General features: G+C 40.2%; 2 protein-coding genes across 2 annotated transcripts in view; both read right to left on the reverse strand.

Annotated features, from left to right (window-relative positions):
- The window catches only part of LOC135256003 (mucin-2-like), a 9088-nt gene extending 6909 nt beyond the window's left edge, over nt 1–2179 (reverse strand). The window contains exons 1-2 of the mRNA XM_064337877.1: nt 1650–2179; nt 946–1157 (exon numbers count right to left, since the gene is read on the reverse strand). Coding sequence (XP_064193947.1) covers nt 946–1157; nt 1650–2178 — 741 coding nt within the window. The 5' untranslated portion in view covers nt 2179. The remainder of the gene's footprint in view (nt 1–945; nt 1158–1649) is intronic.
- Nucleotides 1–11638, reverse strand: part of LOC135256028 (mucin-5AC-like) — a 181088-nt gene that overhangs the window by 69530 nt on the left and 99920 nt on the right. The gene's annotated exons all lie outside the window — the stretch shown is intronic.

Genomic DNA, 11638 nt, shown 5'->3' on the forward strand with positions numbered 1-11638 from the left:
GCTGGAGTACTAATGTGGTATGAACTGCTGTTGTTGGTGGAACAGTTTTTGTTGTTGGAGCGATAGTTGTGGTTAGAGCTGCTGTCGTAGAAGGTGATATTGTTGTCTGAGCAGCTATGGTGGTGGTTGTTTTGGTTGTAGTCGTTTGAGCTTCAGCTGTCGGTGTGGGATGTGTTGTTGTGGTTGGACCTTCTGTTGTAGCTGCAGTACCTAATGGGGTATGAACTGATGTTGTTGATGGAGCAGTTTTTGTTGTGGGAGCAGTAGTTGTAGTTTGAGCTGTGTTCTAAGGTGGTTTGTTGTTGAGCAGCTTGGTGGTGGTGTTTTGGTTGTAGTCGTTTGAGCTTCAGCTGTCGGTGTGGAAGAGTTTGTGGTTTGACCTCTGTTGTAGCTGAGTACCTAATGTGGTATGAACTGCGTTGTTGGTGGAACAGTTTTTGTTTTTGGAGCAATAGTTTGTGTTTGAGCTGCAATCGTGAAGGTGGTATTGTTGTTGAGCGCTATGGTGGTGCAGTTTTAGTTGTAGTCGTTTGAGCTTCAGCTGTTCGTGGGGAAGTCTTGTGGTTTGAGCTTCTGTTTTAGCTGGAGTACTAATGTGGTTGAACTGCTGTGTTGGTGGAACAGTTTTGTTGTGGAGCATAGTTGTAGTTGAGCTGCATCGTTAGAAGGTGGTATTGTTGTTTGAGCAGCTATGGGGGTGGTAGGTTTAGTTGTAGTCGTTTGAGCTTCAGCTGTCGGTGTGGGAAGAGTGGTTGTGGTTGGAGCTTCTGTTTTAGCTGGAGTACTTGATGTTGTATGAACTGCTGTTGTAGGAGGAAGTGTTTTTGTTGTTGGAGCGATTGTTGTAGTTTTAGCTGCTGTTGAGGTGGTATTGTTGTTTGAGCAGCGATGGTGGTGGCAGTTTTAGTTGTAGTCATGTGAGCTTCAGCTGTCGTGGGAAGATTAATTGTGGTTGGGCCTTCTGTTGTAGCTGGAGTACCTAATGTGGTATGAACTGCTGTTGTTGGTGGAACAGTTTTTGTTGTTGGAGCGATAGTTGTGGTTAGAGCTGCTGTCGTAGAAGCTGGTATTGTTGTCTGAGCAGCTATGGTGGTGGGGTAGTTTAGTTGTCGTTTGAGCTTCAGCTGTCGGTGTGGGAAGAGTTGTTGTGGTTGGACCTTGTTGTAGCTGAGTACCTAATGTGGTATGAACTGCTGTTGTTGGTGGAACAGTTTTTGTTGTGGGATAGTTGAGTTCAGCTCAGTTGAGTGGTTGTTGACTGCATGGTGTCGTTTGAGGTATTGGTTGGTGAGGTTGTGTTGACTTGTTGTAGCTGAGTACTAATGGGTTGAGTGTTGTGGTGACAGTTTTGTTGTAGTGGCAAGTGTTGAGTACTTCAGCAAGTGGTGTTGGTTTGAGAGATGGTGGTGCAGTTTGTTGTGGTCGTTGAGCTTCACTTTGTGGAGATTTGTGGTTGAGCTTTGTGTAGTAGACCTAATGTGGTTAGAACTGCTGTTGTGTGTGAACAGTTTTTGTTGTTGGAGCAATAGTTGTAGATTCAGCCCCCATTGTGGTAGGTGGTGGTGTTGTTTGAGCAGCAATGGGAGTGATAGGTTTACTTGTCATTTGAGCTTCAGCTGTTGGTGTGGGATGAGTTGTTGTGGTTGGACCTTCTGTTGTAGCTGGAGTACCTAATGTGGTATGAACTGCTGTTGTTGGTGGAACAGTTTTTGTTGTTGGAGCAATAGTTGTAGTTTGAGCTGCAATCGTAGGTGGTATTGTTGTTTGAGCAGCTATGGTGGTGGCAGTTTTAGTTGTAGTCATGTGAGCTTCAGCTGTTGTTGTGGGAAGATTCATTGTGGTTGGAGCTTCTGTTGTAGCTGGAGTACCTAATGTTGTATGAACTGCTGTTGTAGGTGGAACAGTTTTTGTTGTTGGAGCGATAGTTGTAGATTCAGCCCCCATTGTTGTAGGTGGTATTGTTGTTTGAGCAGCTATGGTGGTGGCAGTTTTAGTTGTAGTCATTTGAGCTTCAGCTGTTGTTGTGGGAAGATTCATTGTGGTTGGAGCTTCTGTTGTAGCTGGAGTACCTAATGTGGTATGAACTGCTGTTGTTGGCGGAACAGTTTTTGTTGTTGGAGCGATAGTTGTAGTTTGAGCTGCTGTCATAGAAGGTGGTATTGTTGTCTGAGCAGCCATGGTGGTGCGTTTAGGTTTAGCTGCTAGCTGTCGTGTTGGGAAGGTGTTGTGGTTTGGACCTTCTGTTGTAGCTGGAGTACCTAATGTGGTATGAACTGCTGTTGTTGTGGAACAGTTTTGTTGTGGAGCGAGTTGTAGTTTAGCTGCATTGTAGTAGGTGGTTTGTTGTTTGAGAAGCTATGGTGGTGGCTGTTTTGGTTGTAGTCGTTTGAGCTTCAGCTGTCGGTGTGGGAAGAGTTGTTGTGGTTGGACCTTCTGTTGTAGCTGGAGTACCTAATGTGGTATGAACTGCTGTTGTTGATGGAGCAGTAGTTGTAGTTTCAGCCCCAATTGTAGTAGGTGGTGTTGTTTGAGAAGCTATGGTGGTGGCTGTTTTGGTTGTAGTCGTTTGAGCTTCAGCTGTCGGTGTGGGACGAGTTGTTGTGGTTGGACCTTCTGATGTAGCTGTAGTAACTAATGTGGTATGAACTGCTGTTGTTGGTGGAACAGTTTTTGTTGTTGGAGCGATAGTTGTAGCTTGAGCTCTTGAAGGTGGTATTGTTGTTTGAGCTGCTATGGAAGTGGTAGGTTTAGTTGTAGTCGTTTGAGCTTCAGCTGTCGGTGTGGAGAGTTGTTGTGGTTGCCTTCTGTGTAGCTGAGTACTAATGTGGGTGGACAGTTTTTGTTGTGGGAGCAAGTTTGTAGTTTAGCCGCATTGTGAGGTGGTGTTGTTTGAAGCATGGTGGGCGTTTGTTGTAGTCGTTTGAGCTTCGCTTCGGTGTGGGAGAGTTGTTGTGGTTGACTTCTGTTAGCTGGAGTACCTAATTGGTTGAAGCTGTTTTGGTGGAACAGTTTTTTTTGTTGGGCAATAGTTGTAGTTTAGCTGCTTGTGAAGGTGGTATTGTTGTCTGAGCTGCGATGGTGGTGGTGGTTTTGTGTAGTCGTTGAGCTTCAGCTGTCGGTGTCGGGCGAGTTGTTGTGGTTGGACCTTCTGATGTAGCTTGAGTACCTAATGTGGTATGAACTGCTGTTGTTGATGGAGCAGTAGTTGTAGTTTCAGCCCCAATTGTAGTGGGTGGTATTGTTGTTTGAGAAGCTATGGTGGTGGTCGGTTTAGTTGCAGTCTTATGAGCTTCAACTGTCGGTGTGGGATGATTGGTTGTGGTTGGAGCTTCTGTTTTAGGTGGTGTACGTGATGTGGTGTGGACCGATGTAGGTGGAACAGTTTTTGTTGTGGGAGCAGTAGTTGTAGTTTCAGCCCCAATTGTAGATGGTGTTATTGTTGTTTGAGTAGCTATGCGGGTCGTATGTTTAGTTGTAGCCGTTTGAGCTTCAGCTGTCGGTGTGGGACGAGTGGTTGTGGTTGTAGCTTCTGTTGTTGCTGCATTTGTTGAAGAACTTGTTTTTGTGTAATTTTCATTTGTATATATAGCAGCTCTTGTTGTTTTTTGTGGTTCTTTTGTTGAAGCCTCATTCTCAAATGTTATGTTCATTCTGAAATATATATATTTAAAAATTTTTAATGTTATTTTTGAAGGTCATTTTTAATTTCAATCTTTAATTTGAAATGAGAAACTAAAATTCATTATACTTACAGTTGTCCGTTGGCTCCACTGATTTGCCAGCAGATGTAGACTGTCGTCGAATAAAAATATTCAGTTGTACTCGCATCATGATATTAGGCTCTTATTTACACATTACGTAATGTTATAACATGTCCTGTGATTTGCAACCATGAGATAAATGTCAGTGTATTATTTTGCTAAATAATATTGTTACTATTTATTTAAATAAATTATTTAAAATAATTTCCAGCTGCTTAATGAGTATGTCTGAAAGTTACAGACATTTACACTGTCCTGTAATGTAATTTAAGGTGACAATGTATTTAACAGTATATTTAATGTATTTTTTTAAATAACCCTGTTCTATGAAATATTATATCCATAGTGATGCGCAGTTTCAAAATAATGTTTAAAAAATGATGTTTTATACACATTTTCTGATGCTATTTTTATTTCATTTTATGGAAGATTTTTCTGTTGTGCTAATTGTAGCATACACACGTTCTAAGTATTGCGTTGCATTTTACCCGTTAGGACAGAACCACAAATATTTGCCATTGGAGGCAAAAGAAATATATAGCCTACTTACCCACGGTCACTAAGACCCTTAATTCTCTTCTGGTTTTAATGCCATGACATACAGAGGGAAACCATCTAAAATAGCAAAAGAGGCCCACATCAGTAGCCGCGCCCACAGAGATGACTTTTCAGGTAAATTCCCAGTAAGTTCTTTCCTCTGATCTGATATGTGCAGTTTTGTTGCCAACATTGAATTGATGTATGTGGAGTGAAGATAAAGTGCCTTTTAATCAATACGAGCGCATTTCTATGGACCAATCTCTTGTGGTCAAAAAACATAACATTTATTACGTCTGTTAAACAGTGATTTTGAATTGTAGGACAAATATTTAAGGTCTCCTGAATTACAGTGTGATGTTGTGCCGGAAATAAAGCAACAGCACATCAGTTCAAGTAGATCACATTGTGTTTCCATATTTTTAAAAAACTCCCCAGAAATGTGGCTTTGAAAACCCTGTCCCTTTAGCTATTTACACTGAATAATTTTGGGGAAAGTGTGAAAATAATAAACTGAATTACAATTAAAAATTGTTTCATAGATCATTTAATGATGAACACTGTCTTATTCCCAATTAATAAGTAAAATTCAAACCAGTATGCATTTTTTCCCATTTTCTAAAAGCCAAGGCATTCTTACAATATATAAGGATGTCATGGCTAAAGATGCATACATGCGTCTACCAGTGCATTTCATAGATTACCCCCACAGAGGTCTCCATTGTTAAGCAATTTAAAACACCAGCATTCATAGTGTCATACGTGTTAAATGGGCCCTGTATTTTTTTTGAAAATAAAATTCGATTTTAAAAAGAAAACTAGAATTTTAAATTCAACATTTTTTAAAGTATCAGTTCTTGATGTCCGACTAATACAGCATCAGCGTGTGAAACAAAATTAAATGCAAATTGTGCCCACCTACCGCATACCCCCAAGCAGAAAGGTAGGTTTTGTACCAAAACATATAACATGCGTCAATTCAATCAGTTCCAAGCCTCATGATACTTTTTCCATCTAGGCCAGCAGATGGTGGGGGCCCAATGGTGAGGTTAAAAGTTAAAGTTCCCAAACCCATTGAATCTTTGCTTTTACAAAGAATGTCATAAAAACTTATAAAAGTGCAATCGGTGTACATGGACAAAGCGACAAAAACGAATAAAAAAAAATTTAAAAAGGTAGTAATAAAAATAAAAATGTCAATACATTTTAAGAGTGCAATAAAAAATATAAGCTCAAGGGGTTCTGAAGAATATTTTGCTGTAGTTGTCTAACAGTAAATTATTATTTTTATTGTGGCTCAATTCAAGTGTTTTAATGAGTTGACTAACTTCCATGTTTGCATGCGTCAAACACTGTACTTTTTTGCACTGTCATTACTCGATGACTCACGAGATAGTTTCTACCTTCCCTCATGCGCTTCAAATAAGCACTTGGTGGCAGTATTTAACCCACAGTCACCAAATTTATTGACTGCCTGTGAAGTTATAGCTAAATGACCATAAATCAAGTTTTTCCCCCAGGTAGGGGGTTTTTTTCCCCCTGTAACGGACAGCTCCCCCTTTAAAACTTTTCCCATTTATTTTCATAATAAAGTTGTAGTTTGTTGAATTTTAATTAATTATAAATATGTTTACTTAAGTTGCTACTTTTGAGCTTTTATATCGAATTAAAAATTGCTTATATTTAAAAAAAATATTCTCGATATGAAAATGTTTATACAATATAATATCGTTTTTTAGCAATTTTATTTTATTTGTTTTTTTGTAAAGTAAAAAATAGCGTGTGCCCGTGTACTCACTGCAGTTGGTGTGGACATTTTCTTAAAGGCGGAATTTTCCCCCGGTTTATCTAATACTATTTGGTATATTTCTGCAGCCCATGATATTGACTAAAGTGACCGGTTGATAGCGTTTTTAAACACTGAAATCCCCTCGCATACCATTCCTCCGCCAACTGTCCCAGGGGCAAAAAAACTATTTCGTGATTAATCCTTTGAAGTATTTTTTTTAAAGTTATTTTTATTTATTTATTTCAAAAACCTAAATAGTTTGTGGACCCATTGCTACTACCAGTAGTGATTTTGACATCAGCATTTCTTTTTAGAATCTCAATTAAAAATTTTTCCCAGTAATTTCACATTTTTTGACATGTTTGGGATCTTTCCTTAAAGGTTAAAAACAACAAATTTTTTAATTGCTTTAGATAAAAATTTTGGAAAAAATGCAGGGCAGAAATATTATAATTAGCCCTTTTAAATTGCATACTAATTTCCCAAAAATTGGTAATTGTGTAAAGGTTATTAGGCTCTGAAAATATTTTTCAAAAAACAAATGTGGAGTGGAGGCTTTATTTTAAAAAAGTATTTTGACATCGTTGTCGTTGTAAAAAGGAGAAAATCTTACCATGTAGAGGTTGCATTTAAGTTCCCCGCGAAAAAAAAACAATAGAAAATCGCACCGACCAAAAATTTTTGCAAAGACGTTTTTGGGACGCTGAAAAAAATCCATCGGGTAATTCAGTTCGCGCCCATACAATGTTTGAAATGCTTTCTTTCAAAACAATAACAACCCGATCAATGTTTTCCCCTTTAAATCATGGTCATTCTTCGTGTGAGCTTGAATGTCCTTAAGCGTCGGATAATTGGGCTAATTAAATTTGTGATTGCTATTAATTTTCGCTACAGTAAACACAAAGTCCAAAACCCCAATTTATTGTTTTCAATCTCCCACAAAAATTTAGCCTTGAATGTTTTGGGGAAAAAACTCACCCTCTGTTTTCAAATGGCTATCCTTTTGTCCAAAGGCGATAGCTTTTAAATGAAATCCTTCTGTATGAAAACTTACTGTGATGTAAGCTCCTTCTCGAGAAATAGCGGTTTGGCAGGATCACCTTGAATGTTTTTTAAAAAAGGGGTGTTAGTCATTCGGGGTGTAAAATGCATTTTTATTATTTTGCCCGCGGCCTCGGCTAGCGAAAAAGGGTGTATAAAAATTTCACAAAAATAGACTTCCAAAAAAATACAAAGAAATGTCTCAATAGCACCTGTTAAAGGGAAGGTGTGGTTTTTTTTAAAACCCCGGGGTGTCCTTATTATCCCTTAGTCCCTTTTACATTCCCCCGCTTTTGCATATGAGGTATTTTTTTCCGATAGAACAATGGTCATACTTATTAAAAAAATGATTTTTTTTTTGGTAGGTAAAAAATAGCGTTCTGAACCGTATAGCGCTACAAATTGGTACGTGTGGACATAAAAGAATTGGGATGATTTCCTGCCTGGAAGAGCGGGGGGTGTGCTTTTTTTATTGATTTTAAAACGTTTTGGGGCGCAACTGGCTGATAAAGTTGGTCTTGGGGGCTGTTTGTGTCTTCGTCGTCTGCATGATGGGTTTTTACCGAAAAGTTTTTATGGGTTTTTTTGTGGGGATGTGGTAGAATTAGGTGAGTGAACGTTGTCGTGTGGACGCAGCCTTGCTGTGTGGTTGAATTCTGCGTGAACCGGTGGGAGAGCCCTTTTAAAGTAACTATTGTTTGTCCCCCACTCCCAAACCCAAAATTTAGCCTACCATAAGGATTTTTAATGTATGTAAAAGAACACTTAAAAAAGTAGAAAAACTATATATATATACATTTTTTTAGATTCTGCCTCAACATCAGAGCTGCACCCTGCCCAGATGTGGGATTCTGTACTGTCGGGGGGTAGCCCCACTTTCTGTGCCGGGTTCCTTAAGGGTGGAACCACACAGCAACATCTCACACCGGGCGAAGGGAACCCAGAAAGAACGTACTGCAACACGGCTGGGGCTCGTTAACTGGCAGGAGACGATGGCCATTCCAAAGGCCTATACAGCGGGAGGCACAGTGAGTGTGCGGGGTCCCCACAACCTTATTGCGGCTTGGTTTCCGACTGGTTGGTGTTGTGAAAAATGACAGATGAGGAGTTGCTTGGCTGGTTGATGTCACCTTGTCAAAAGACATGCTCCACACTGCTCGAATCTCATTGACATGTTGCTGCAGGAAAACATGTAGAGGCAAAACTGAAGAAAGTATTGTCCCATGCTTTGAAATGCAACATAGCATGGGATAAAATTCATTGTCGCCAAAAATATTACTTAGCGAGACCAAGTTTGTGATTATAGTTTGTGATTATGTGAATTTCCTTGAGAAAGTTGAATTGGTTTGTTCAGCATTATTTTCCCCTGGTTATAAAACAAGATATCAGTCACTGAAATTTTTTTTATATTAAGGTGAAAATATAAAGGGTTTATTCATTTGGCTTCATGGATTCAAACCTGCAAGTAATGCAAACGGCAGAATTTCACTTTAAATTAATGGGCAAACTGTCACTTTTTTCCAGCTCACACATTTTCTCACACTCCCAACTCAGATCCTGCAAAAAAGTTAAAAATATAACTTAAAAAGAAATCTCTCCTGTGTGCAATTAGATGTTGAATAGCCAACTCGCCTCCTGCACTAGAGTTGGCTACCTGGTCCTTGGTGTGTGTTTGGGGATTATTTAAAACACCTGAAGCATTTGGGTTTTTATAATAAAGGGTACACTTTGGTTTTTCCTGTCATATGCAAAAGGGGATATGAGGTTAACCTAGGGATTGGAATGATAAAAACATTAATTAAAATTGAGTTAAATAAAATGTAGAAACTTGTGAACTGAATTATAAGGAGAATTTAAAGAAAATAAATAAATATGTAGACAGCGAGCTTTAAAAAACTCCCGTCAATTCAAAGGGTCCGTGGTAGTTCCCCCCACTGTCATGAAGTGACGCTTCGATCAATCGCATGTAACCCTTATCTAAAAAAACAAAGAACAAAAACAAGTTCAGCTCTAATTCAAATGCCCCACAGGAAAAGCCAGTAATTGGGCCAGCAGGTTGTTGAGCAGGTTCAATGGAAGAAAGCAGTAACAGGCTGAAGGGTGGAGAGTTTTCTCTGGGGTAACTGTAATTCTGTGCAGCGTCAAAATCCTAGGCCTTACAGGAGGGCCCCCCCGTCTCCAGGCACCGAATCTCACAAGGACAACGGGCAGTTAGAATTATTTGGTTTTAGAGCAGCAGATGGGGGAAAACCTCCGACTGTACCTCTGCCCGGATTGAACTGGAGGCAGAAGCGGAGAGTTATAATTTTTGGATCTGGATCAGCCTAGGACCAGAGCCTAATTAAAATTCAAGATCTGAGGGGGGTTTTCGCAAGGCAAGTTACTGACAACAGATTACTGCTCATGGACTGAAGGAAAGAGAAATGGCCGTTCTGGGTTTTTCTGTGATCCTGCTTGTGCACACCCCCCCCCCGCCCCGGGCTGACGGGGATAAACCTTCTCTGGAACTGATCCACCTACGTGCTGGTATTTGCCCGTTCTCTTTTTGATGGCCAGGCTGGCACAGTACAGATCCGACGGGATGTTGTGATGGAACCGGGCCAGGCACAATTTCCCCTCTCTCTCCCTCTCTCTGGGCAGCACCCAGAGATTTGTGGGAGTGGGGTTTACGCTGCAGCCCAACACTGCAACAGCAACTCCTATACATCCGGTCCCAAAAACATTCTCCCCCATGAGTCAGGACTGTGAAACCATTGCCAAATGGAGCTTACTGTCATCCTGTTAAATTAAAAAAGTTCACCTAGTTGGCGCGCCCTCGTTTAACAATGTCTCGCCCATTATACTGCGAGCCTAGTGAATATTTTATTTCCATGGACCTGTTTGGTTTTTCACATTTACGTATTTGTTTTGGATTCAAATCTTTTCTACCTTTACTGATCTTGTCTGGTGTGTTGGAACCAATGAAATACTCTCAAAAGTGCAAGCCGCCTTGGCCATATCGCAGGCTCAATTACACAGGCAAGATCAACAGAGCACGAAAAGTATTTGAATCCAAAACAAATATGTATATGACCCATGTCTGATTTCATGAGATTTATCTATCTATCCATCCATCTTTATGTATCCCGCTTATTCCTGGTCAGGGTCGTGGGAGGTGCTGGGGCCCATCCCAGCATGCATTGGAGCAAAGGCAGTATTCCCCTGGACACTTCGCCAGTCCATTTGCAGGGCACAGACACCATTCTCATGAGATTTGTTTAATCTTTCAATTAATTTAGGATGGTCCTCTGATATGTGTTGCACATCTATGTAGCTGGACTATGATTACATGTGCGGGCAGAAAGTGTGTGCTGGTTGAACAAAATAGTGAAAATACCACATAAATAAGGACTTTAAATTAGAAGCAAATTACATTTCAAACCCAGCTACAAAGGTGAGTTGGATAAAGTTCATAAAGTCTTGTACATGTCAGCTTGAAAGAGGTTTGAACATCAGCACTTTGATATGAGAATTCCCAAACCAACGTGAGGCAAATAATAGGGTTCCAAGGGACCAAATATTCGCTGTCTGAATTGCAGGTCCATAACTTTAAAAAAAAAAAAAAAAAAAAATTTGTGGCAATGGAAAACAATGTCAAAAATGAAAGTTGAAAAATGAAGTAAATTGAAGCTCACTGATAGGGACGTACACTTAACAGGATACGTCAAAACTCGACCTCAAAGTGGGCCCGGAATGTGTAGCTCGCATCATTTGCATATATTGTTTTTTTGCTTTTTTGCCATTATATATGATTTATAGCACTCTTGGATGTCTAAGGTGTATTAGGTTCATTGAACAAACATGTCATGGGCCTGCAGATTCGAAGCAGGCGTCAAACCAGGAATACTGAAATGTCAGACGGTAGAATTAAATGCATTGTTTGTTGAAGTTGGGTGGTGACACAGTTACTGGTCTAAAGAAACATATTTGTAGGGCTCATGCCTTAGTTAAATAGATTTACTAAAACCACTGGTTTTCTTTAATAAATAACCTTTGTCATGCACAGACACTGTAATTGTCATAGTGACTCATAGTGACTGGCACCTGCCACACACCAAGAGGCATGCTTTAAATTTTAAACCTGCAAAGTCACACGCCTGATTCTATTGTCAAGGTGCTTAGCAAAGACTCTAGTGCAGGGATCAGCAACTCACGGTTCTCGAGGGCCGAGAACTGCTGGTTTTCCACCCTCCCTTTGCCTGGGAGTCAGGTGTGAAGACAATCCTGGCCAATCAGTAGCACTAATTACCCGGGAGAAAGAGAACCAGGGCTGGATTTGGTTTGAGGCCAGAGTTAATGATCCCTGCTCTAGTGGTTGATTAGTAGAATCAGGTGAGTGCCGCACACTGGCCCTTTCTGGAAAGATTGAGGACCCCTAGCTCTATAACATGAAAAGCAAATAAGAAAAATTAACATCTTGTTAAAATTGGGATTGCAGCTGAGGCTGCATACACAGAAGGCCCCCAGGACT

This window comes from Anguilla rostrata, chromosome 5, assembly GCF_018555375.3.
Source record: "Anguilla rostrata isolate EN2019 chromosome 5, ASM1855537v3, whole genome shotgun sequence".
Taxonomy (NCBI): domain Eukaryota; kingdom Metazoa; phylum Chordata; class Actinopteri; order Anguilliformes; family Anguillidae; genus Anguilla; species Anguilla rostrata.